Source organism: Budorcas taxicolor, chromosome 3 (assembly GCF_023091745.1).
Source record: "Budorcas taxicolor isolate Tak-1 chromosome 3, Takin1.1, whole genome shotgun sequence".
Lineage (NCBI taxonomy): Eukaryota > Metazoa > Chordata > Mammalia > Artiodactyla > Bovidae > Budorcas > Budorcas taxicolor.
In genome coordinates, this window is record NC_068912.1 from 14,487,979 (window position 1) to 14,515,963 (window position 27,985).

General features: G+C 46.2%; 1 protein-coding gene across 1 annotated transcript; it reads right to left on the reverse strand.

Moving 5' to 3' along the window:
• Positions 1 to 1,194: 1,194 nt before the first annotated feature.
• On the reverse strand, positions 1,195 to 26,689 carry PRCC (proline rich mitotic checkpoint control factor). Its single transcript, XM_052636635.1, has 7 exons — positions 25,958 to 26,689; positions 12,159 to 12,206; positions 9,411 to 9,977; positions 7,070 to 7,165; positions 5,345 to 5,488; positions 3,280 to 3,345; positions 1,195 to 1,633 (listed from the first exon to the last, which is right to left on the reverse strand). The coding sequence occupies exons 1-7, from the start codon at positions 26,426 to 26,428 to the stop codon at positions 1,547 to 1,549; spliced, it is 1,479 nt and encodes a 492-aa protein (XP_052492595.1). The 5' UTR covers positions 26,429 to 26,689; the 3' UTR covers positions 1,195 to 1,546.
• Between the last annotated feature and the right edge of the window lie 1,296 nt (positions 26,690 to 27,985).

The following is a 27,985-nucleotide window of genomic DNA, read 5'->3' on the forward strand; positions in this document are numbered from 1 at the left end:
TGTGGATGGTGGGAGTGGTGGTAAGGGCTGAAGGCTCCTTGCTGAAGGCTGGCTGGATGCAGTGACTTGGACAACTACAGCCTGCGTGTCCCTGTGGGATGCAGGAGCCCTGTCTGGCTCCAACCCGAAGTAGGTCAGATTTCAGATAAGCGGGTGGTTTTCCTGTAAGTGATGAAACCCTCCTCTGTACTTAATGAGAAACAGACTCCTCAACTTACCCCAGCTCACAAGACCAGAAGCATGGTGAGATTCCTTACTTCCTTCTCATCCCCAAGTCCCGACCACACACTTCTTCAAGACTGCCCCTCAGGTCTCAGCCTTCCTCTCTGTCACCAAGACTGTCACACACCAATTCCTCCCAGTGTTTTCCTGTTCAGAATCTGCATCTTCATTCAGTCAGCGTTCCCTTGCCTGGCATCCAAGGCCTTTCTTTCCACAGGAGTTTAACACTCCCTTCCTGCATGAAGTCACTGCAATTAAGCCCTACTGGAGTTCCAAGTCCCCTCAGTGTCTATAGTAGGATGTGCTTGCTGCTTTGTGGCCAATATTCAGTATCTTCCATCTCTATCTGAACCGTGCTCTGAGAAGGAGGAATCATGCCACTATCTTGTGGCTCCTGGGCACCTTGGTGCCCTACAGCCAACTCAAGTCCACAGACCCTGCCACCTCCCTTCCTCATCCACCACCCTCCCCCAACCTACCCCATCCTCTCAAGCAAAAAGCTCGGAGTCCCAGTGGAAGCTCCAAGGATATCTGTCTAGCCCCTAATCTCCATGCAAAGCCTCCAAACCAGTCCAGGCCCATGACAACCAGTAAAAATTTGAATCATCTTTGGGGACAGGCATTTCACTACTTTTTCATGTTCAACAACTCTTTCACATCCCAGAAACAATCTCCTTGACTTCAAGATACCTGAGATCAGCAATACTTTCCGTATTTGGGGTCACAGGCCCCTGTCCCAAACAAAACTGTACATACACTTCCTAGAGTCTTCAGTGGCCATGACCCCAGTTAAGATGGTCAGCACTCAGAAAAAATACGAAGTAATCACGAGATAGCTCACAACAGTTTGCAGGCTGCTTTACCCAAGGTGAAAACTAAGACCTAAGGACAGGACAGCAAAAGAGAAGCGTCCAAACAAGAGAGAGAGAGAGACCTCACTTAAAAGTAGGAAAAGGTTCAGGGCACGCAGTGTCTGTTGGACTGAATAGTTTATTTCAACAGACATCCCTGGTTTAAAAAAAAAAAAAAAGATGGAGGGAGGGGGGATATCATCACACCCAACAGGGAGCAAAACTCCCATCCAAGAACTCAGAGCCCCTTCTGAGGCATCGCTTGAGTCTTTGCTAGCTCCAAGACAGAAAGGAGCTGAATTTTCTAACTTTTGTTAAGAAAAATCTATCAAATATGTTCATTCTCGCAGAGGCGAGGGCTGGGTCCTCAGGGAAAGAGATCCTGGGCTTGGATCAGCTGGGGTCCCAGAGATGAAGCTGGGGGCCGAGCCAGCTGGGCTGCAGGAGATCCAGAGGCAGTCAGGTCCAGAGCCCTAGAATCCGTATTTGGCTTGGGTCTGCCGGCGGCTGAGCTTGTTCTCCGACCAGGCGTTCTTCAGTTCCAGCTCCCGCTCCTTAGCCTGTGCAAGGAAGAGGGGGCATGGGAGAGTCACACCAAGGCCCTAAGAAACGAGCTTCTCGTGCCTCTGTGTGCTTCCCAGTTTAAAGTCTTTCTGCCATCAAAGCGATTATGAGGAACAAGTAAACCCCTTGAAGGATTTAATTTTCTTATTCAAGCAGAAGGGGAGGACCCTCAGAAAGCAAAGGAAAACCATCTCTTTGGGGAGTTAATAGGGTTCAAGCGGAAATTCAAGAACGCTGGTCCTGGGACTTCCCTGGTGGTCCAGTGGCTAAGACTCCATGCTCCCAATGCAGGAGGCCAGAGTTCAATCCCTGGTCAGAGTTGCATGCCACAGCTAAAAACCCTGCAGGCACAATAAAGACCTGTTGCAGTCAAATAAATAAATAAATATTAAAAAAAGAATGCTGGTCCTTCATCAGCTAGATTTGAAACTGAAATGCTCAAATGGGAAATGACCAAATAAGAACTTGAATTTGGCATCTGAAAGGAACACAATCAGCTGTCTTGGATACCTAACGAGCCATGTGGGAGAAGACAGCATTGAATTCCTGGACAGGTCAAAATAGGACACCTACCAACAATAACTTAGTCTGGAGCCACTGTTTCGCTGTTGTGTTGAATATAGAATATATGGTACCCGAGAAATTCACACCACTTTAGAGCACAAATTGAAGCTATGAAAAACTGACTGGAAGGTACACGAATTAATGCTTTCCCCTTCTGACTGTGACAACTCCTAGCTCTAGACTGCATCCTGGGACTGTACAAATGCCACCCTAGAAACGGGGCTCCTCAACCCCACCCCCACCTGCTCATTTCCCCTGGGGTGGAGTAGGGTGCTAAGAGTTTGGATTAAAAAAAGACCCTACAGGGGAACACCAAGTAAAAAATAATTTAAAATTAAAAAAGAATTTTTTAAGACACTACCCTTAAATTCTTTCCCTACAAATAACAAGAGAGGGTAAGGGTACAAAGGAGTCCATGAAAAAGAAGGTGAAAATATGGTAAGAACAATGAATGCAAGTTCTGGCACTGAAACCACTAAGCAGCATATACACTCTCCGGAAGTGACCAGGAAAGAGTCTTACTCCTCTGTACTCTTGACAGCATTTAGTACACTAGGTCTCAAAAAGTTACTTAATGACACAATAAATATTTGAAAGCTGCCATGTCCTATCAAATAAATACCAAGAAATATTCCAATTCCAAAAGATATTTTTAGATTATCTGTAACTCTGAGTTACTTGATGTTTCCTGCCACAGAAATGAAGAACACAAACCAACCTTACCTCCTCATGAGGTGTGTGTTCTGCTAAAAGTTGCTGAACCAGTTTTTCTTTAGTTTTTTAAATTATCAGATTAACTTGATATTTAAAAGAACCTTATAAGAAACCATTTCACCCCTCCCTTACCTTTATATTTTAAATACCTGAATGTTCATTTACAGTTTATTCCAAGCACCTGTACTTCAGTCTTAATGTGAGCCTGAGGCAGAGCAGGATAATTCTGAAGGACACATCCCCACCTAGCGGCCATGTGGAGAACTGGGGAGGGTGCCTGCTGGAAGCAGGTGTCTGACAGCGGCTTTTAGCCAAGATCTCAGCCTTCAAATCCCCAGGTTTACAGGGCCCTCAGGCCTCTCACCTGATGAATCAGATAGGTAATCTGGTGTTTCCGCCGCTGCTGGCCTGTTGGCTGCTCCCCTTTCTTCTGTAAGGGAAGAGACAATCATTAACACATTGAAAGAAAAGTGGACATTTCTCATGTGCCCCAGTGGGACAAGGATGGGTATTAAGTAAAAAACTACACAGCCCAAATCCTAGGGGGAAGAAGTCAGCTTGGAGCAGTTTTTAAGTCTATACACTTACAAGATAGTTATTTTTATTAAAGTTATTCTGTAAAATTCTCAAGCTCAGAATACTTGCCTAAGAGTCTGCCAATACCCTCATTAGACTGGAGACACTTTGCGGTCAGGACCGCCTTCTGTATCTCTGGTAACCCACCACCCTCAGCACCAAGCATGGGGCTCTGCCCACAGTGGACAGCTGATACCAGCTTTACCGCCTGCAGTCCGTCTAAAACAGTTTAAAGGTCCAGGAGACCTCCCTCCCTTCTTACCTCCCGCCACCTCCTCTGCCCTTAAGGACCTCTTCATCTCTGCCCACTTCTCCCCAGTCAGGCCAGATGTCTAGCCTATCTCCAGCCTACTGCTTACTAAGCTCTCTCCCATCAATCACCTTTGGCTGAAACCCTACTCCCTCATTCTAGCAAGTACCAACAAGCAGCTTCCCTGGAATTAGATTTTCACAATCACCACGCCTCTCTCCAATTTTCCAGCCTTCACCCGTAACTGCACTGAACCCCTACCCAAACTTTGATGCAAATGATTTACTGTCAAAGTCTATATTGGTCTGGGCTTTCATTCTGCGGTTTTCCTGTCCTCTGCCAGTGCTAGTCTCAGACTAGAAGCTTCCTAATCAGCCCCACCCAACTCCCAAAACTCCTCTCTGGAGTCTCCTCAGCACTTATGTAATCAATTTGCACCATAATCATTTATACTCAAGTGTCCTTAAAACTCTTTTTCTCAACTACACTCTAAACCTGTCAAGGACAGGAACTGCATCCTTCTTTTTTTTTAATCTAGCTCAATACAATGAGATGGTGGGAAAAAAATAAAAGACTTAAACCTGGGAAAACAGCAGACTCCAATTCCTTGATGCTATTCATGTCATTTAATACGACAGTTAAAGATGACAAACATAAAACAGCCAGCTCCATTCCTGGTCTGCAGTGAGCACCAGCAACAGCAGCTACTACTGTGTGAGGATGCCTCTCCACCCAGTTAGCAGAGCATGCTCTCCTAAGTGGTTTTTCTGGTAAACAGTGATGGATCTATGCTGATCTAACCACAATCCTTTGCTCTGTCCTGTACGACCGCCCAGCTTTCAGTTAAAACAAACGGCTGGCGCTCAGATGGCCATCTGTGGCCACAGAACAAAGCAAAGACAATGGGTGGAGAAGAAGGGAATAAATGCCCGACTCTGGCCTTGCTGGTGCTGGGCTAGAGTCCAGGCTCCCCCACATCTTCCCCACTGTGGCAGGCTCATAAATGTCCACGTTTGCTGTACTCAGCTACTAGGGGGAGAGATGTTCATCATACTGACTGAAGAAAACTAGCCCAGAGAAGGCAGGAGTGTGGTGTGGGAAATGTGAGGAATAAAGCATCTGAAAAGACCACAGCTGGGTACAATAAACAAGGGAAAGAAAGGTGAGAGAAGGGGATGCACACTCGGAACCCAGGACCCCAGGGCTTCGGAGGCTCTGCTGTGCCCACACCTCAAAGATGTGCTGCACCAGGTCCCAACTGAACAGGATGGAGAGAGGGGTAGGACGGCAGGAAAAGGGAAGAGCAGCTGCGGATTCTGTCCAGCCGGGAAGGAGCCGCACATACTGAGATCTTCCCAACTGCAGGACGGGGAACTGTTTCAGCCGTCCAGTCTCAGCAACCAGACTACCATCTAGATAGAGAGCGAAGTGCTGCAAACTTCTGGAAAGTAGGAGCTGTGCCTGGGAGGCTTGGTGTACACTGCAGAACCAAGCAGAACACGTGTCGCTCAAGGTGTAGGGACAGTAACAGTGAGGTGAGGCGTCAGATTCTACTCTGGGGACTCCAAGGTGGCCACCCAGTAGACCTTCCTTTCCCACTTACTTTGCTGAATGACTTCATGGTCTTCTCTTCTGTCAATGACTTGGTCATCCACTGCTGGGCCCCACTGAGCTGGTCATCACCTTTGATCTCCACAAAGTTGATCTCTTCCCTCCCTCGGTTCCTTTTGCCCTGCAGCCGCTTAAACTGGAAAAGGGGGGGGAAAATTCAGGAGTCGGGGGTCTGGGTAGGGGATCAGGAGATGTCACCAAGGATCCAGTTTATGGAATGATTTTGGGGCTCCCCAATTCCACTGCACCCTTAATTCTCTCTGTGCACTATGTCCTTTCACCATGCCACCTACCAAGTTGATTGATGCCAGGTGAAGGGCTACTCTCAGGAGTTCTCCTGGCCTCAGGGAAAAGAAGGCCAAAATGTATTCCTGATAGTGAGTGCAGAGATTCACTGGTATGAATTTTACTCAAATTATGTATAAATTGTGTATGCCTAAAAGAACTGCACGCTTTTTCAAATTAAGAATTAAAGGTACAAAAACACTTCTAGGGTTTCTCTTCTAAAAATTAGTTCTTTAACGTGTCTGTTCTTTCTCATTGGTTCAGTATCACCAAATCAGCAGACCACACACCAGATTAGACATTAGAGGAGAATGTAATTCGAGATAGAGAGAGAGGAAGCCTCAAAAAAGAGCCTGGCAAAATTTCCAGGAGACTGCTACTCTTTCCCCTTCCTCCGAAAGAAAGAAAGAAAGAAAAATTATCATACTGTTAAGTCACCAGAAGATGTGCTGAGGAGTGTAGTGAAGAGGAATTAAATTCAAGAACACTTGGAAATCTGCAGTGAAACCCAGGTTGTGGTCTGAGCATCAGCAAGGCCTCTCTCTACCCATAAGGAGCTGACTTTTGCCACTGGATAAGCTCCCTGCTGCCTCCTAGGCTTAGAACAAAAAGGGCCTAACTACTGAACTTGTCAGGAAGGACATACACAGGAAAGTGGACGAACACAGGATTAACCACAGGCAGAAGTTTGCAAAGTTTCTGTGAAAAGGTGAGGAGAATGTTATTTTTATAAGAACTTGCGTCCCCTATTTCTCCAACCCACTCCTGGTAAGCTGTGGCCTCCCTACAGAAAGAATACTTTATCTCCTGAACATGACTGGACGGTCGCGAAACATGAGCTTTTCATCTTCCCTTGTGCCGAGTCAGGGAGAGGCTCAGCAGCAGGGAATACAGTGATGTGATGGCTGCTGTTCCCTCCCCAAAGTTCACTCTCCCCCTCTCTGTTAGTATGAATGAACCCAACCTTTTGGCTGGGCATAGTACCACCCGATGAAAAGACTACTACGTTCCCTTGCTAAATACGGCCATATGACAGGCTCTAGTCAGTAAGACAGAAGGAAAAGTATTCTTAGGGACTTTCAGGAAGTCTCCTAAGGGGGAGGTGACTTTCTTTTTCCACTCTGCTGCTTGGTGTGCAATAATGATGGCAGTGGTCTTAGCTACATTCTTATTCTTATCCAAGGGGGCTGGATCTTGACAACTTTTGGAAGCTGCCATACCAGCCTTGGCCTACCTCTAGCCTTCTTTTATAAAGAAAAAAGTTAACTTCCCTTACATATGCCATTATTACTTGAAGTTTCTCAATTATATGTTGTCAAACTGAATCCCAAATGAATACAGCTTTTTTTAAAAAAAGGAATTTCCTTTAGCTTCAGACTTGAAACCTGGTGTCTAGGGGTCAAAGATGGTCACTTGGGCTTTATTAACTTACTGCTTCGTCATCGATGAAGGACGCATCTGGGGCAATTTCCTGGGGGGGGACCAGAGCCGGGTCCTGTGCGGGATAGTAGCCACCACTGTAATAATCCTGTAGTCAAGGAGGGGAGAAAACACACCAGCTGAGGGCACAGTGCAGAGGACAGAGGAAACCCTCATCCAAGAGGCAGTGGTGATACCCACACTACAGACCCCTCAAGCGGACCAGCCAAAGCACAGATCCCAAGGACCTACCCTACAACTCAAGAACCAGAGTTTTTCCTGATCTACACCATCCAGACAGATGGGTTCTTTTTTTTAGGGAAGAGATACAAGAAATAGAGACACTCTCTCCTGCTTTAACTCACAGCCTGCTCCCTTGGCTGCTTCCCCAGCATGGCTGCTACTGCTGACCTCTACCGTGCCTCAGCCGGGCTCCTCCTGCTCAGAAGACCCCAATACGCTCCAGTGTGAGCCGAGATGAGGAGGTGTGAGGCATGCTTCCTGCTTCTCGTCCGATCTAGCAGCCCTGGGCACAGGGGACTCCCTCCCTTAGCAGGCAGGGAGGTTGCAGATTTCTGATAAAAATAAACCACCATCAGGGTGGTACGGAATTTACAAAGCTGGGAACAAACCAGGTTTGCATTACCAGATTTTCAGTTCAGGAATTGATGACGCCCCTTTAGAGGTGAGCTGGCCAGATGCTGCTGTGGACCCTAGAGGAAGAGGGGTGAAGGCAAGGGCAAGGCCCCTACTGTGGCCAACTCAGGCAGCTGTAGGGCTGAGAAACTGTTTCCTCCCTGCCTGCACTTTTTCCTAATTCTTCCACCTTTGCCCCAAACTCTAAGAAACGCTCCTCTAAGAACATTCATTTTATATATGAAAAGTAAGGTTTAATATTAAATCAAAATAATACATCAAAAACCAGAGTAATTAAAGCATTAATTTTCATTAAAAGTGTTGATAAAAACATATGTTTAGGCTGAAGGGCCCACTAGAGTGATTAGAGCGCTTTAATCCGTACTGACTGCCTTCATGGTCTCTGTGACCGCGCACAAAATTCCAACTGTTATTCACTGGCTGAATATAAACTAGTCGTTTCTTACATTTTCCTCTTTCTCTGCTAAAGAGGTCAAAACATTCATCTTCCTCCTTCCGACATCATTGAGGAGAGATACACTGTCCCTGTGACCAGTCTACAGGACACAGCAAGGCTTAATGGCAAATAGGTTTCAAAGTCTTTGATCAGAACAGAGCGCCCTCAAAGTCCGCCTACCATGGGTCCCTACGCAGGCCTAGATTACAGACAAGAGTAACAGTGACCACTCAGAGAATCACAGTGGTTGAAGGAGACTGAAGTCTTGCAGCCATCGCACGCTGGCAGGAAAACTTCCTACAGCTGCCCGGCCACAGCGCGAGCCAGCTGCCTCTGACCAACCACCACCGTGGCTTCAGTTCCCGGACTCCTGCGAGCCCTCTCCATCTAAGAAAGCTCTGACCACTGCAAGTCTGTCTTAAACTACTCACAACCTGGCCTCATATATTCTCACCGTCTGAAGCCCTGGAGAACAATTTAAACAGCTCTTCCACATAACATTTGAATAAAAGTTCTCAAAACCGTTTACTGAGCATTTGCTATGTTACCAATATAACTCTTGTAGTAACCCTGAAGTTCTATCATTCTTCCCATCTTAGAGCTGAGAAATCTGAGATTCAGAGGGGCAGATAAGTAATTTGCCCCGACTCACATAGTTTGAGATTCAAAATCTAAACCCCATTTCCTGTCTCTACCCAAACTATGGTCCCCGAGTGTCTTCTCTCCAGAGACTGACTTTAGTCCTTTGACTTCTCACGTCTCAAGGCCTCTCGCCACTCTCCTCTTCCCTTCGCACCCAACTCTCCAGAGTCCCTCCTCTCCCTCCCCACTTCCTACGTTCTCAGCACGCCCCACCTCCAGAACTCTCCTTGGACTCACTGCTATCTAGCCATCTACGCCGAAGCTCTCACATCCTCCTCACGCACACGTGCAGAAGCTACCTGGGATCTCTAAGATTAGAGACTGCTCTTCTTCCATTTTCTCCCTATACCTCCCATCAGCTCCTACAATGACTTTGTGCTCAGAATAAAGGGGTCAATTATGTGGTTCAACCCGTCAGGCTTTGAGACTTAGGCAATTTTAGATCAATATGGTTCCGCATAAAGCCATAATGTTTGAGACCGGATAAGGAAAACCAAGACACCAGAAGACTCATTAATTCAGCCAAAGTGATGCCAGAGAGGCCGATCACAGGCTCAAAGCTCTCCCTGACTGCCAGACTCCAACATTCCCTGGCCTGCCCTCCATGCCGCCTACCCACCTGATAGTAAGCACCAGCGGCATTGGCATCGCCATATGTGGAAAACTGATTGTAGCTGTAGTCATCCCCAGGCTTAGGCATCCAAGGGGCCCCACTTGAGCCTGCTGCCATCTTGAATTCCAAGGGGGCATTGGCTGCATCGTCCTGGAAGGCCGGCTCTGGTTCTGTGCCTGGAGGCAGCTCTTCGGGGACAGTGGGAACGGGGTAAGGGTATGGCTCAACTCCAGGTGGCTCGGCCTTCTCAGGGAGGGAGAAAAAGTTCTCAGGGGCTACTTCCTCATCACTGTCGTCCTCCTCCTGCGTGATCTGTTTCGTCACCTGCAGGGCGGCACTCTTGGCGGCAGCCTTGATAGCTGAGGGCGACGGAGTGGTGGTTGTGGTGCCCACAACGGGGGCAAGAGAAGAGGACTTGGTCTTAGAAGCTTGCCTGGAGGGCTTAGTGTCAGAGGAGCCATCCGAGGGTTTCCGGGAGAAGGCGTGGGGCAGGAGCAACCTGTTAGTCTCTTTCACAGTCAGGTTTTTAGGCTGGGGAAGCAAGGCAGACAAGCCAGTCCCCTCACTGGATCCCTGGTGAGCCCAAGTTCGGGTAAGGAGGGAAGAAAGGTGGCAAGTGAGGTGTCATGATACATATACTACTGACGTGAAGAACAAACATCACAGTTACATGCTCCAGCCTAAAATCTTACCAGCCCTGTTCTGTCTGACCTTTGCCTACTAAGGTCATCCAAACTGGACTGGACTCCTCCTCCCTCAGGCCCTTCTACTGTCCACATCTCCCAGCTCCTCTACCACGAAACCTCTCCTGATTTTTATCTTTTTGCTAATACGATACAGTTAGTAAATACATCATCTTTCTTCTCCAAAAGCCCAGGGCTCTCTCCAGCTGATCAATGAACATCTCTCAATATCTTGAAGGTTCCTCTTAAGCATGGCAACTCCCTGCTTCCTTTGGATTGCCACTCAGAGTCAATAGCAAGGCTCTGTCCTAAAAAGACCTTCATACATCCCACCCAAAGTTCCCTCCCCGCCCAAGGAAAGCCCTAGAGATGTGGTATATCCAGCTTGTTTATGCCAGAGTCAAGCATTTAGCTTATCAATTTGTAAGCTAACTGGCTCAGCCCATCCAGAGTCCCTGTCACTCACAAGAATCTTTCGGATTCTGCTTTCTGAATAACAAGACCAGCTGGCCTAACTGTCGGGCTGAGGGAGGGACTGGTTTGAAGAAGGAGAATGGAGTTAGTGTCACTTATGGACACTGTGTCACTGTCCTGGAGTAACCATGTACTTCAGCACTCTCGGCCAAGAAATGCCCAGAATGAGTAAACTAGGGCTTCTGAATCAAGCAGCCCAGGCAGAACTGTCCACCCAGAAAATGGGCTCTTCTCCCTGCTGTCTGCGTTCACAGACTTAGGTCATTCCATCCTGGCAGACGCCAAAGGCTCAGGCTCATAAAAACCAGACTGAGGTGGAAGATGGAGCATGTACGTCCTTCAGGCTCCCTTTGGAGCGTTTGACTTCTCAGCTACATCTGGGATCATGGCCACATCCCTCTGCACTGCGTGGTCCACACTCTGCCTTATCAGCTCAGAGGTTCTCTAGGCACTCATCTCTTCCTACCATCTGAAAGACAGCTCTTTACTCCTAGAGTGCGTTCTGAGCCAGTGTCCTTCCATCTCTTTAGTTGCCAGTTCACTTCCTCCAGGAAAGCCATTCTGACTACAGGCAACAACCGGCTTCATTCAGTCCCAGCAAGTGACTATCTTTCATGATTCTTCCTCCATAACCCACGACAGACATGGACACAGCATCACTCTCATCAGTTATCTAACTTCCATGTGAATGTGTCCTTCTAAGACCTCCCAACATGGGATGTGACACCTTAACAGACTCAGGGAAGGGGCCACCTCAGGATCATATACCTGAATCAGGAGACAACTCTTCTTATAAAGGAAGAGCCTCTTTTGCTCTTCTGGAGACATACAATTAACATGAGGTCAGAGGGTGTATAAATCACTGAGTGTGGAACTGAACAGGAGGAAACTCCTGGGAGGCAGAACAGAGGCCCTGGGACAAGGGGAAACAGGAAATGGCAGCGAGCGCATCTCCCAGCACTGTCTGGTTAAGGACTTCTGGTCTTCACGACAAAGCAGCGGCCAAACACTGCAGGTGAGAGCATGGACCCTACAGTCAGACTGCCTCAGTCCGATCGCAGCTCTGCCCCCACTAGTTGTCTGACCCTGGGCCAAATTCTCACAGGTCTCATTCTCCTCATATACAATACAGGAATGATAGTAACACTCTGGTTTAGGTACTATTAAGAGGATAAAATCACTTAAACACTGGTATAGCACTTGGTACTATTTAAGTTTCTTTTCCAGGTTAAAGATGAGACTGGGAGAAGATGGATAATTTTAAAGTTCAAAAGTCCCATAACATCATTTTGACCAATCCATTTATTCTACTGTTCCTAAATAATCCTTTTACCTGAAATGTAATAAATCAAATTGAGTTCCAATTCATCTCCCTACCACGCCTGTCCTCTAGGAGAGGCAACGCCAGCACGCTAAAGTCAGTGAACAGTGAGGGGAGGGCAGAAAAGCACAAGGTCTGATGTTACCTGGAAAACAAAACTACACTCAAACAGGCAGTCCTCGGTATCAGCATGTTCATTTGCTTAAGCTTGGTTTGGAAATTTCCCATCTTCCAGGAAGCAATATGGGAAGAAACGGCTTCTGTCACAAAGCTTACCTGAAGGACAGTTTTCTTCTTTGTGGGTTCATCTTCCTCAGAATCTGACTAAGAGAAAAATAAACAAAATAAGGCCTCGCTGTTTAAGGACAATAAGGAAAGCACTCACCTTAAATGAAGAAGAAATAAAGGCCTGGACAACAGTGGCTATCATCTTGTCTGGGCCCTTCCTCTGTATGAGGGATGTATCTCCCAGGACCAGCCAAACAGCTTCAGAGAATGAGGCAGACATTGACCTTTCCTGGTCACTCATTCTCAAACCCCCAGACCTGTTCCAGAGCCTTTTGCATCAATTTTGTCCTTTAAATTAAGACTACTTCCTCTCATTCAGTCTTTGGTGGCAAGAAAAAGCTATACCCATTCTTCTTCCTATAAATCTGTCCACTAGAAGATGAATGGGATTTGGCCCACAATCTCACCCAATCTCAGCTTCACTTCTAAAACCACTTACATAGACTACATAACCACAGGGCTGGGGAACTCCTGTGGGATTAAGTGGTGTGTTAACTACTCTTCTATGAGACATTAAAGGTCAAAGCCATTGGAGAAATCCATTCCTCTCCAAGTATGATCTATTGTTTAAGTATGCCAGACAGAGTCGTTCACATCCAAGAAGGCGGCAAGCAAATGATGACTGTGAGAATTTGGGGCACGAAGGGAGGTCCCTCTGTGTTATCCCTCTGATTCATCAGGATTGTTTCTAAAACAAGCTCTCACACTGAAAAATGGCCAAACTTTTAGTTCAACATCAGCTCCTCAGCCATCTTCAGCTATCAGAAAGATGCAAGGCATAAGGAAAGCAAGCTGTAACATTTTATTTTAAAAAATTAATATCCAAACTGAGAACTTCAAAAGTTCTGCATTTGTTGTTAAGACCCTGGTTTGGGGCACCTGTAAATAAAGATGATTAGGCAGGAATCTAAGATTCTTTCCATCCCTAAGATTTTAAACAACTCAAATTCTCTGCCTATTTTTTTCAACTGAACCTCATACGTCACAAGTTCCCCACTGGATTCATCTGCTACAAGGACCTTTTGATCATCATTACTCAGAACCTACTGTATGCAAGACACTGTGCCAGGCACTACAGACACAGCTCCAACTGGTGTCCTGTGGCTGGGTTACAGGTACTACGATGATACTCATCCACTCAGGCAACAGGATAGGACCTGCAGCAGGCAGAGTCCTGGCCCACTGATTTCCAGAGGCACAACCTGGACTACTTTCTCCACTCTGCTTCGAAGATTTTCTTGTATGCCAAGACATGGAAAAAGTACCAGCCCTCAAGAAACCTGAGTCCAGTAAGAAGAAAGACAAGTACCCAAATAATTGTAATAAAAGCAGTTAAGGATAAGGGCATCAACTGCGACTCAAAGAACTGGCTGAGCCTCCGTGTGTACTTCTTTCACGTGAGTTCCCCACCTTATCACTCCTCCTGCAGGCTCCTGGGTGACTGCCACCTCTCACTCTCCGTCAGTCTGTATTCTGTTCCTCCTGACCTGAAACTCTGAAGTCTTCCTAAAGAAGCTCACCTTGCTCTTTTTCACTGTGTCCCTATGTTATTTATTTGTCTGGGTGGCATCAGGCTAACAATGATTCATTTGTGCTTGCTCTGTAAATGGTGCATTTTTCATGTGCATATATACTTGCCTTACTAGAATTAACACCCCAAAAAGAAGTCTTTTTCATTATAGGGGACTGAAATGCAAAAGTAGGAAGTCAAGAGATAGCTGGAGTAACAGTCAAATTTGGCCTTGGAGTACAAAATGAAGCAGGCTAAAGGCTAACAAAGTTTTGCCAAGAGAACCCACTGGTCATAGCAAACACCCTCTTCCAACAACACAAGAGAAGACTCTACACATAGACGTCACCAGATGGTCAATACCGAAATCAGACTGATTATATTCTTTGCAGCCAAAGATGGAGAAGTTCCATACAGACAGCAAATACAAGACCAGGAGCTGACTGTGGCTCAGATCATGAATTTCCTATCGCAAAATTTAGACTTAAATTGAAGAAAGTAAGGAAAATCACTGGACCATTCAGGTATGACCTAAATCAAATCCCTTATGATTATACAGAGGAAGTGACAAATAGACTCAAGGGATTAGATCTGATAGACAGAGAGCCAGACGAACTATGGACAGAGGTTCATGACACTGCACAGGAGGCAGGGATCAAGACCATTCCCAAGACAAAGAAATGCAAAAAAGCAAAATGGTTGTCTGAGGAGGCCTTACAAATAGCTGAGAAAAGAAAAGAAGCAAAAGGCAAAGGAGAAAAGGAAAGATATACCCATTTGAATGCACAGTTTCAAAGAATAGCAAGGAGAGAGATAAAGCTTTCTTGGTGATCAATGCAAAGAAATAGAGGAAAGCAATAGAATGGGAAAAGACTAGAGATCTCTTCAAGAAAATTAGAGATACCAAGGGAACATTTCATGCAAAGATGGGCACAATAAAGGACAGAAATGGTATAGACCTAAGAAAAGCAGAAGATACTAAGAAGAGGTGGCAAGAATACACAGAAGAACTATACAAAAAAGATCTTCATGACTCGGATAACTATGATGGTGTGATCACTCACCTAGAGCCAGACATCCTGGAATGCGAAGTCAAGTGGGCCTTAGGAAGGATCACTAGGAACAAAGCTAGTAGAAGTGACGGAATTCCAGTTGAGCTATTTCAAATCCTAAAAGATGATGCTGTGAAAGTGCACTCAATATGCCAGCAAATTTGGAAAACTCAGCAGTGGCCACAGGACTGGAAAAGGTCAGTTTTCATTCCAATCTCAAAGAAAGGCAACGCCAAAGACTGTTCAAACTATTGCACAACTGCACTCATCTCACACACTAGCAAAGTAATACTCAAACCAAGTGAGGCTTCAACAGTACGTGAATCGAGAACTTCTAGATGTTCAAGCTGGATTTAGAAAAGGCAGAGAAACCAGAGATCAAACTGCTCACATCTATTGGATCATTGAAAAAGCAAGAGTTCCAGAGAAACATCTACTTCTGCTTTACTGACTACACCAAAGCCTTTGACCGTGTGGATCACAACAAACTGTGGAAACTTCTTAAAGAGATGGAAATACCAGACCACCTTACCTGCGTCTTGAGAAATCTGTATGTAGGTCAAGAAGCAAGTTAGAACTGGACATGGAACAACAGGAAATAAGGCTGGAAAATGAGTACGACAAGATTGTATACTGTCACCCTGCTTGTTTAACTTATATGCAGAGGACATCATGAAAACGTTGGGCTGTGAAGCACAAGCCAGAATCAAGATTGTAGGAAGAAATATCAATAACCTCAGATATGCAGATGACACCACCCTCAAGGCAGAAAGCAAAGAGGAACTAAAGAGGAGCTTGGAAAGTTGGTTTAAAGCTCAAGATTCAAAAACCTAAGATCGTGGCATCCAGTCCCATCACTTCAAGGCAAACAGATGGGGAAACAATGGAAAGAGTGAGAGACTTTATTTTCTTGGGCTCCAAAATCCCTGCAGATGGTGACTGCAGCCATGAAATTTAAAAAACGCTTGCTCCTTGGAAGAAAAGTTATGACCAACGACAGCATTTTAGAAAGCAGAGACATTACTTTGCTGATAAAGGTCCATCTAGTCAAAGCTATGGTTTTTCCAGTAGTCACGTATGGATGTGAGAGCTGGACCATAAAGAAAGCTGAGTGCCGAAGAATTGATGCTTTTGAACTGTGGGGTTGGAAAAGACTCTTGAGAGAGTTCCTTGGACTGCAAGGAGATCCAACCAGTTCATCCTAAAGGAAATCAGTCCAGAATAGTCACTGGAAGAACTGATGCTGAAGCTGAATCTCCAATACTTTGGCCACCTGATGCAAAGAAATGACTCCTTAGAAAAGACCCTGATGCTGGGAAAGAGTGAAGGCAGGAGAAGGGAATGACAGAGGATGAGATGGTTGGATGGCATCACTGACTCGATGGACATGAGTCTGAGCAAGCTCCAGGAGTTGGTGATGGGCAGGGAGGCCTGGGGTGCTGCAGACCATGGGGTTGCAAACAGTCAGACACGACTAAGCGACTGAACTGAACTGATCCGTGAAAATGCAAAAAATGTATACTAACTAAAATTTTTAACAGAATTCAAGGATTATTACTCTCTCTGTTCTGCCAAGAGGTCAAACACAATCGAAGAAAAGACTTAAGCCCCAAACACCCAAGCATTTTTTACCTTTTCTCTCTGTTCCAAACTCCACTGCCTCAGGGTTTACTGACCGTTTCCCTTTCCTTTTTTTTCCCCCTCACTCCTCCTTCCCTTGTTTTTTGACTATGAAGACTTTCTCCTTTTCAGCAGACCACACAGAACCACCTCACTGTGGGGTACACAAGGTTGTCATGAAGTCCCCAGGCACGTTTAAACTTTAACATCTTAGATAATATGTCCAATGGAAACAATCTGAAAAGAAAATGTTATCAAGTTTAAGACGATTACATTCATAAAACCGTACAAGCATATTTTTATTTTTCAGATCTGTGACAAACAAAAAGTGGCTACTCTGAAATTGTAGGCAAACTGTCCTATGGCTAATAGAATTGAAGGCCAGATCAGCTGGGGGAAGAAAATTCAATTTTTCCTTAAATGTCACGGACGGTTTCCATTATACTGTCAACCTAAGTTTAAAGCTTAAAAGCACACACACGAAAAACTGTACAAAGATTTTAGGAACACCTTATTAATTCTGGATTTAGAGGACTGCTACGGTTACTCACAATCATCCTTCTCTCTTTGAACATTTGTCCTAATCTACTGAGCCCCATTATAAATCACCTCATGATGGGCACAAATAGGACTCCCTAACACAGAACTCTAAGACCCTCAAAAAATGTGCTGAACCCCTAAGCCCTTCTTAAGACTATTCATCTTTGAGAGAGGGGCAGAAATAAATCTTTACCTCTTAAAGCTGACCAACAGGGCTCTGAGACATTCAGTAACCTGCCTGGGCCACAGAGGAAGTCCAGGGCCCTTGGGAGAGTAGGGAAGCAGAATGAGAACCACTTGCCCCCTGAGTTAACTTTAGCCAACTAGAGAGGCTGGAAACATGGAACTCACTGGTTCACTGTGGAAAAGAGGCTGAGAGGCCACTCAAAGGACTTACGGGCATGTGTGGGCTTGGATGAAAACAGGAAACCAAAGAAAGCTCAGCAAGGATTTATCCAAATACCTCACACACAAAAATAAATTTCAGTTCAGAGTACTAAAAAGGAGGAGATGAGTAATCCAAAATCTGAAAGAGGTGCCATATATCTACCAGTCATGGGGCCAGGGGCTCTCAGAGCATTTAAAAGGAAGATTAATTCAGCTTCTATCAGGAGCCAGTTAGAGGCAACAGAATCAGCCTAAGCACAGTATTTAATTTAAATACAACGAGAACTTCCTTGATGGTGAAAGGTACATGACCATACTGGGTTTTTTCTCCCTTATCATGGTAAAGCATATATAACATAAAATGTATCATTTTAACCATTTATAAGCATACAATTCAGTAGCATTAAGTACACTCATAATATTGTATAACCATCACCACTATCTATCTCCAGAACTTCTCCTCATCCCAAACTCTGTACCTATTAACAATAACTCCCCATTCCCCAGTAACCTCTATACTACTTTCAGTCTCTTCATTTGCCTACTCTAGGTACCTCATACAAATGGAATCATATAATGTGTCCTTCTGTGTCGAGCTTATTTTACTGAGCATGTCTGCAAAGTCCATCCATATTGTAACATGTATCAGAACTGCACTCCTCTTTAAGGTTGAGTAATATTCCACTGTATGTATATACCACGCTTTCTGGATCCACTCATCTGTTGCTGCAAATGTGGGTTATTGCCACCTTTTGGCTACTGTGAACAGTGCTGCTATGAACACTAGCATACAAGTATTTGTTTGAGTCCCTGTTTTCAATTCTTTTTACCTAGGAGTGAAACTGCTGGATCATTCTAATTAACTTTTTGAGAACCTGCCAAACTGTCCTCCACAGGAGTATATTAAAAGAAGGCTGTTGAGTCAACTCCTAGAGTGCTGAAGACCAGCGCAAGGCGATCTAAGCGGGTCTGTGTCACCTGACCCAGAGAGGAGGAGGAGGATGCTAGAGGCACAGGAGCACCCAGGGCTGGAAGCAGCAGGCTGAGCCAGAAAAGGCATTCCCAGGTTTTCAAGACACAAACTGGCTGTGTCTCTTAAGAACGACGTGCTGTATTTCTTTTTGGCCTCATAAGAGCCTGCGCCTCAGTGGCCACCACTGTCCTCTCTGTTCCAGCTGCCAAGAGTGACAAGACACACACACCCCGAGACTGCTGAGCAGGAACGGAAACAGACATTTTCCATTAAGTCAGGCCCAGTGGGATCTGCTAATCTATGAGAGCCTCATTCCCCATGGCAGCCTCCCTCTTATCTTCCCAGGCTCTGGTTCTGACAGACTCCCTTTCCAAAAAGCAATCACTAGTTGCCAGGGCCAGAAGCCAAGAAGAAAATCAGAGCCCAAGCACAGACCACCACCCCCCACCAACCCCCAGGCTCCAAACTCTAATCACTTACACACGCCTCTCTGCTATTATCCCAATTAGCTAGATTCATCAACTGTTTTCCCCTTTGGTCTCAAATATGTTCTTACATCTGCCCGTTCAGTTGAGCATCATTTTCTCTCCCACTTTTGCACTCCTCATAGTACCACTTTCCTAGTTCTGGTTGCTCAAGACTCTTCTATCTTTTTAGTAGGAACTATGATAGAAAATCTGGAAAACTCAGCAGTGGCCACAGGACTGGAAAAGGTCAGTTTTCATTCCAATCCCAAAGAAAGGCAATGCCAAAGAATCCGATTCTTTGCGACCCCATGGACTGTAGCCTACTACGCTCCTCCGTCCATGGGATTTTCCAGGCAAGAGTGCTGGAGTGGGTTGCCATTTCCTTCTCCAGAGGATCTTCCTGACCCAGGGATCGGACCCAGGTCTCCCGCACTGTAGGCAGACGCTTTATTGTCTGAGCCACCAGGGAAGTCCAAGAATGGTCAAACTACCGCACAGTTGACTCATCTCACACGCTAGTAAAGTAATGCTCAAAATTCTCCAAGCCAGGCTTCAGCAATACATGAACCGTGAACTTCCAGATGTTCAAGCTGGTTTAACAAAAGGCCCCCAGAGATCAAATTGCCAACACCCCCTGGATCACTGAAAAAGCAAGACAATTCCAGAAAAAACATCTATTTCTGCTTTATTGACTATGCCAAAGCCTTTGACTGTGTGGACCACAATCAACTGTGGAAAATTCTGAAAGAGATGGGAATACCAGACCATCTGACCTGCCTCTTGAGAAACCTATACGCAGGTAAGGAAGCAACAGTTAGAACTGGACATGGAACAACAGACTGGTTCGAAATAGGAAAAGGAGTACGTCAAGGCTGTATATTGTCACCCTGCTTATTTAACTTATATGCAGAGTACATCATGAGAAACGCTGGGCTGGAAGAAGCATAAGCTGGAATCAAGCTTGCTGGAAAAAATATCAATAACCTCAGGTATGTAGATGACACCACCCTTATGGCAGAAAGTGAAGAGGAACTCAAAAGCCTCTTGATGAAAGTGAAAGAGGAGAGTGAAAAAGTTGGCTTAAAGCTCAACATTCAGAAAACTAAGATCATGGCATCTGGTCCCATCACTTCTTGGGAAATAGATGGAGAAACAGTGGAAACAGTGTCAGACTTTATTTTTTGGGGCTCCCAAATCACTCCAGATGGTGACTGCAGCCATGAAATTCAAAGAAGCTTACTCCTTGGAAGGAAAGTTATGACCAACCTAGATAGCATATTAAAAAGCAAAGACATTACTCTGCCAACAAAGGTCCGTCTAGTCAAGGCTATGGTTTTTCCTGTGGTCATGTATGGATGTGAGAGTTGGACTGTGAAGAAGGCTGAGCACCGAAGAATTGATGCTTCTGAACTGTGGTGTTGGAGAAGACTCTTCAGAGTCCCTTGGACTGCAAGGAGATCCAACCAGTCTATTCTGAAGGCGATCAGCCCTGGAATTTCTTTGGAGGGAATGATGCTGAAGCTGAAACTCCATTACTTTTGCCACCTCATGTGAAGAGTTGACTCATTGGAAAAGACTCTGATGCTGGGAGGGATTGCGGGCAGGAGGAGAAGGGGACGAAAGAGGATGAGATGGCTGGATGGCATCAGGGACTCAATGGACGTGAATCTGAGTGAACTCCAGGAGTTGGTGATGGACAGGGAGGCCTGCGTGCTGCGATTCATGGGGTCACAAAGAGTCGGACACGACTGAGCAACTGAACTGAACTGAAGACAGAAAGGAACACAACACACCTGGGAGCAAATATGACTTCTGCTCCTCTCAAACTATGTGATTTTCGCTCTGTTCTCTAAATTCCTATATCCTCACCTGTAAACTAGGGGTTAGACTTAACTTAGAGTCGCTGATGTGCCCAGCACAGTGTCAGACACTCCACAGGTGACCCACAGATGTTGGCACATTCCTCTTTCCCTTTCTATCTAGGGTTAAATCCTAGCTAAATTCACTGCAGTCAACTCTTAACAGAAGTGACCAAAATTAGTGAAATTTCAATTTCACAGCTTCAAATCTTTCACTACCTGGGTAAGCAATTTGAAAGGACGTGTAACACTAATCCAAGTAACTCTGAAATTTCTATTTGTGTTGGAAGGCACATTACATGACCGAAAACCCTTAGAGCAGACTTATTCCTCTAATTTTCCTTTTTTGGTATCCTAATTTTAGAAGTCTCCTAAGCCCGCAAAATCAGCGGGCTGATTTTCTTAACCATTGTTCAGAAAAAGAACAGTAAGAAGGGAAAAGGAATGTTTTCCCATTTTATGGATCATTCCTAATTTTTGACTCACATAAGTCAAAAGCTGGCTGAATTTGATATTGAAACGTACCTGGAGAGAGAATTTCCCCTGTTCCCTAACTGTGGTGGCTGATCGATGAGCTGACTCAAATCACACCAATCACAGTCTCTCTCCCAGAAAACCAGACCGAACTAAAACTATAGTTCAATCTGGGCCAATCACTAAAAGGAAGGAATGAAAAACCAAGGAGGTATAGGTGGCCATCTTTCGTCTGCAACCAAAGTTAAGAAGTGGAGGAAACTGGTCTGCAGACAAAGAAGAATGAATTAAAGGTGCAAAGAGAAGCTGTGTGGGTCCCTGACAGATCTCCAACTCCTGATTCCAGGCCCCTTCCAGGGTACCTCAGTATATTTATGATGCATTTCCACTTATGCTAGCTTGGCGCAGTTTCTGATACTTGTAACCAATTAAATCTAACTAATCCCCAACCTGCTCTGCCTTTGTATTCCCCAAATAAACAGCACCACTACCATCCCAGCTGCCTGAGCCATAAGGTCAGTCTTGACCCATCTCCCACACCCACGCTGCTGCTGCTGTCGCTTCAGGCGTGTCCGACTCTGTGCGACCCCACAGACGGCAGCCCACCAGGCTCCCCCCTCCCTGGGATTCTCCAGGCAGGACCACTGGAGTGGGGTGCCATTTCCTTCTCCAATGCATGAAAGTGAAAAGTGAAAGTGAAGTCGCTCAGTCGTGTCTGACTCTTAGTGACCCCATGGACCGCAGCCTACCAGGCTCCTCCATCCATGGGATTTTCCAGGCAAGAGTACTGGAGTGGGGTGCCATTGCCTTCTCCGCCTTCACCCACGACATCCAATCAATTCCCTGGTCTTACCACTTCTCCCTCCAAAAAAGACCTGGAACCTCCAATTCTCTCCATCCCCACTACTCCCTCATCCAGGCACCATCATCTCTCACACTGTCTCTACCAGTCTGGCTCCCTCCAGATCTCTGGGCACCCTGTGATCAGAGGAGTCTTGCTCAGACTTAAGGGCTCTTCACTACCCTAGAATTACGTACAAAGGCCTTGGCATTGTATCCAAGGCCTGTTATCATCTGGCCTCAATCTCTTTCTCTCTGGCCTCTTCTCTCGTCACTGCCCCTGCCCACCATGCACTGCAGCCACTGTGTCTTACTAACGCTTCCCGCAAAGCGTTTGCATTCTCTCACCTCTGGGCTTTTGTACATTCCACTCCCTCCGCCTGATGTCCTCCTCTTCATCGCCTCTTTCTCTGGCTACCTTCTGCTCACTTGTCTTATCTCTAAAGTGTAGACATCATCTCCTCCTGAAAGCCTCCCCAACCTCTAAAGTTGATTAGTGCCCCAAAGGAGAGGTCCCATGGCACCAGCTCTCTCACGGTCCTCCTGATTTGACCTTGCCTGTCTCCTCCCACACAGACCATCAGCTCCTTTTACAATAGGGTCTATCACGCTCACTACTGTACTCAGCACCTGGTACAGAGAATCAGCTCAACAGTGAATGAAGGCATGAACGAGAGTTCAGAGTTAATTGATCCCACTTCAGCACCAAATTCTAAAGGAAAATTATTTAAGGAAACCTAATTCATTCACTCAGATGTTTACTGAAAGCCCAATAAGCACAAGACACAGAGCTTAGAACCCACAGATATTTCAAAGGCGAAGGTCACCCTTGCCTATTCACCTTAGAACTCTCTTAGGCTACCTTTCCCAGGAATTACATGTTCAGAAAACAAAACACTAACTTGTACAGAACAAAAATGGGAAACTGAACCAGTTAAGGGCTAGGATTTGGTTTTATTCTAATTATCCATCTCACAATTTATCTCAGGAATTTAGCAAATTATACTTACAAAGGAGGGATAGTTAAAAGTCCTCAGAATTTTCCGCCACTTTAGTTGGCCTAAATGGAAGATTCTACAGCCTCTACTAGCAACTTTTCCTGATGCTACCTCTGAGGACCTAAAAATGAGTTTTTCCACTGTCACTGTGGAGGGAAGCAAGCTAGCTCAAAGTGCCATCTTCCCCCATATATTGTAATTAGGCTGAAAGGAAATTTGGGAAGAAAACTGTGAAAACAGAATGCCCCCAAAAATGAATCTATTTTCCTCTGTCTTAGGAACTTTCCTTTGTTCCAGGTTAAATCAAGAGCAAACTTAAGTTTCAGTGGAGCAACAGAAGGCTTTTTGGAACCCTAGTCTTAGAAATAACAAGACCTGGGTAAAAAAGAAGGGGGAAATGATTTGGAAAAAGTTTGGAACAAGATAGTAAGAGAGATTCTGGAAATACCTTCCATAAAGAATCCACAGTCATTTGAACTCATTCACTCAAAATATTTACATAGTACTCAATATGTGCCAGGCATTGCTTTAACCACTAGGAATTCAGCAGTGAAAAAAATAATCAGCCCTGTCTTCATGGAGCGTGTATACTAGCAAAAGAAGAGAGGCAAATAAAATAAACAGTATGTGAGATGGTTAGTATGTCATCTCATACATAGCAAAGTAATGCTCAAAATTCTCCAAGCCAGGCTTCAATAATATGTGAACCGTGAATTCCAGACATTCAAGTTGGATTTAGAAAAGGCAGAGGAACCAGAGATCAAATTGCCAACATCCCCTAGATCATCGAAAAAGCAAGACAGTTCCAGAAAAACATCTAGTTCTGCTTTACTGACTATGCCAAAGCCTTTGACCATGTGGATCACAACAAACTGTGGAAAATTCTTCAAGAGATGGGAATACCAGACCACCTTACCTCCCTCTTGAGAAATCTGTATGCAGGTCAGGAAGCAACAGTTAGAACTGGACATTGAACAACAGACTGGTTCCAAATCGGGAAAGGAGTACGTCAAGGCTGTATACTGTCACCCTGCTTATTTAACTCGTATGCAGAGTACATCATGAGAAATGCTGGGCTGGAAGAAGCACAAGCTGGAATCAAGATTGCCGGGAAAAATATTAATAACCTCAGGTATGCAGATAACACCACCCTCAAGGCAGAAAGCAAAGAACTAAAGAGCCTCTTGATGAAAGTGGAAGAGGAGAGTGAAGAAGTTGGCTTAAAGCTCAACATTCAGAAAACTAAGATCATGGCATCCAGTCCCATCACTTCATGGGAAATAGATGGGGAAACAATGGAAACAGTGAGAGACTTTATTTTCTTGGGCTCCAAAATCCCTGCAGATGGTAACTGCAGCCATGAAATTTAAAAGACGCTTGCTCCTTGGAAGAAAAGTTATGACCAACCTAGACAGAATATTAAAAAGCAGAGACATTCCTTTGCCAACAAAGGTCCGTCTAGTCAAAGCTATGGTTTTCCCAATACTCGAGTATGGATGTGAGAGTTGGACTATAAAGAAAGCTGAGTGCCGAAGAACTGATGCTTTTGAACTGTGGCATTGAAGAAGACTCTTGACAGTCCCGTGGACTGCAAGGAGATCCAACCAGTCAATCCTAAAGGAGATCAGCCCTGAATATGCATCGGAAGGACTGATGCTGAAGCTGAAGCTCCAATACTTTGGCCACCTGATACAAAGAACTGACTCATCTGAAAAGACTCTGATGCTGGGAAAGACTGAAGGTGGGAGAAGGGGATGACAAACAATGAGACGGTTGGATGGCATCACCAACTCTATGGACATGAGTTTGAGCAAGCTCCAGGAGTTGGTGATGGACAGGGAAGCCTGGAGTGCTGCAGTCCACGGGGCTGGAAAGAGTCGGACATGACTGAGCGACTGAATTGAACTAGATGGTGATAAAGTATCTTAGATGGTGGTGCTATGGAGAAAAATAAAAGAAGTGGGGTGGGGCGGAGTGGGTGACAGGAAGTTACAACCGAAATAGGTTGGCTAGCAAGTCCTCACTGGGAACTTGTCTTTTAAACCCAGATTTGAAAGAGGTGAGGGAGAGAACATTCAGACATCTGGGGGGAAGAGAACAGAAATAGCCTCCAGGCCGAGGCGGAAGTCTGAAGAGAAGCAAGGGCGAAAATCAGCTTCCCTCTGAGGGTTACCAGAGGTGAGTGAGGCATGGACCAACTGACCTTTAAGAAGTGAAAGAATGGGAAGAACTCCAGATAACTCTAAAGTATTACCTGCCCATAGATGTCTCTTCTATCTCCCAAGTGCTCACTCCAGAACAGGTCTTCAATTTTTCTGATCCAACATTCAGAAAACGACACAAGCTTGGTTGCCTCTTCTATATGTAAATAGTGAAACCGAAGTATAGGCCTGCAGTTCACCTAAACCCTGAATCTTCACTCTGCCCTTCACCAGGTAAGATCTTACACAATGGACACCTGTTTCTCCATCTGTAAAAATTAGAATGTTCTCTCTCACAGTTCTGTGGTAATTCAAGGAAAGGGCCAACGCCTGGCAAATAATCTGTACTCAACAAATACTGAATTTCTTCCCTAACATCGCTCAAAAATAGAATCCAGGATTCCTATCCTTTCTGCTCAGACCCTGATGCTTTTAAGTTCAGAGGCAAAGCAAAAGATTAGTTCTGAATATTGGCCAAGGGCTCAGGAATTGTCTCCTGTTACCTCTTCGAATGCCACATTTCATGCTGTTGTGAGTACTTCGGGGGTTTGGGGGGGACCTGCGGTGACGATGCAACAGCAGGAATGCAATCAAGGAGCCCCAGGCCTGGCCCTATCAGTGTCAGGTGATGGTGTAAGGCCTTTCCGCGGGCGGGTCCAGTTTGGAGAAACACGCAAGGACAAATACCCTAACTCCCCAAAGCCGACAAACTTCAGCTCGACTAATCGCACAGTACCAGGAATCCAGTGGTCTGGAATCACCGGATGCATTTACAGGAGAGTCTCCGAGCCTCCACAAGTCCCTCCCACAGCTGAGCCCATGCCCAAACCCAATGGACAGTGGGGGTGCCCTCCCCGGATACTCACATCCCCTTTATGCAACTCTGGCGCCGCAATTTTCACCGGCTCTGTCCTCTTCTTTGGCTTCGGAAGCCCCAGGGGGGGCCCGGCACCGCCGATAGGAGGGGGCAGACTGAGGCCAGGGCCTCGGGGCGAGGGCAGCCCCAATCCGAGCCCCTCCCCAACTCCCGCCGCTTCAGCCGGGCTCACGCCTGGAGGTGGGGGGAAGCCTCCCAGGCCGAAGGGCAAGGGGGGAGGAGGCTGGAGCCGGGGGTCGCCGGTGGGTGGGGGCAGCAACAGCGGCGGGGGAAAGGCTGGGGCCAGCATCTGGGGGGGCGGAGGCAGCAAGGCCGGACCCTTGGGTGCGGGAAGAGAAGCGAACAAGCCCCCTAAAGTGGGCCCAGGAGTAGGGGCCGCCGCCTCCTCCTCCTCCTCCGGCTCCGGCTCAGCCTCATCCGGCTCACTTTCATCGCTGCTGGCGTAAGCAACCAGCGACATGGCGCCGCCCGCCTTTGGGGCGCCCTTGCCGGCAGACGAGGCCTACTTGAGACCGGGGATGTCCGGAGGCCTAGTGTGCCCCCCCCACTCGGCGGGAAGGGGAACCAAAAAGCCCGCCTTCTCCGTACTCTAGGGCTAGCCCCGGCAGAAGCCCATGCCCATAGTTGATTTCCACCGAATAAGGCTTCCCTCTTCACTTAAGCTCCTAGTCCCGGGCAACTACACACAGCTAATGGCCGCCGAGTCACTCCGCCTCCTCCTCGCCTCACTAATATAAGAACTACAACTCCCAGAGAACACTTTGGCCACGGCACCATTATCCGCCGCAGGGAGCGCGGCGCAAGGCACGGCGGGAGTTGGAGTCAGAGGACGGATTGAGGGGGCCTGGAGAAAGACAGGCGCTAAATCCGCCTCTGATACTAGGACTCCTGGGATGAGTAGTTTTGGGTTTGTTTGGTTTTTTTTCTTTCGGTCCCCTGACAATTCCTAGATAACTACAAGCCCCATCGGTCACCGCGGTAGTCACGGAGACAGATAGGAGAGCATTTCGGTACTTGAAGTTCTCTAGGGCAGCTGCTTGGGCGCTAAGATTTATGGGAAACGTAGTGCTCTTAGAAACTGCAAGTAATGTCGGGAATGAAAGGGCGTCTGGGAAGGTGGCGGGGGTGGAGGGGTGGGTAGGGTAGCTTAAAGAGAAAGTAATCTGTAAATGAGGCTGATGAAGTCTCCTAGTCCACTGAAACCCCAAGTTAGAATAAAACACCCCAAGTTAGAATAAAACACCCCAAGAACAAACAGGGCTCTAGAGACCTGTACGAAATTGGGCTGCGAGCCAGAAAGATTCAAGACCTTAGGCCTAATTAAAAACATCTGAGAGCTGAAATAAATAACATAAGTGGGTGTAAGTGATCTCGCCTTTACCAAGGTGCACATCCAGGAGCACACCTCGCCCTTCTAGCCGGGGTCCTGACCTCACTCGGCAGTGAAACAGAAAGATGGGCAAGAGCCCTGGAAGGCAGAGCTTGGTACTTCAGGTTAATCCCTTCAACTCAGCCTAGGGGGGATGGGGGGCCAGCTACATCTCAGTCCCCTTCACAGATTTGAGGCATCCCTTAAGTTCACCCCTATCTGCCTGTCCCCCCAGCTATCTATCTGCATATGTCCTTTGTATCTGTCTCTGTGCTTGGTGTTCCTTGTGCCTTGTTGTATGACTTGTCCGTTGGTCTCTGTGAGTGCCTTTTATATCCACCCATGTTTATGTGTATCCTTTTCCACCTTTCATGTTTCTGCTCGTGATTCTGCAGCTGTCGTCTGTCCACCGTAATTTCGTGTCTTTTTCTTATATATTCATCTTTGCCCCTTCCTGCTGACTGTGACTGGGTGCCCTCCATTCATCAACTATGTGTGTGTCCTTTATATTCTAAACCACCTCTGTGGGGGCTCCATCTCCCTATTCCCAGAGCAGAAGGCTTTACTGAGCTCAGCCCTGAGAGACTGTTAAGATTTAGGGAGGAAGCTAAAGAGGAAGATGGAAAGGATGACCAACGTGGGTGATGA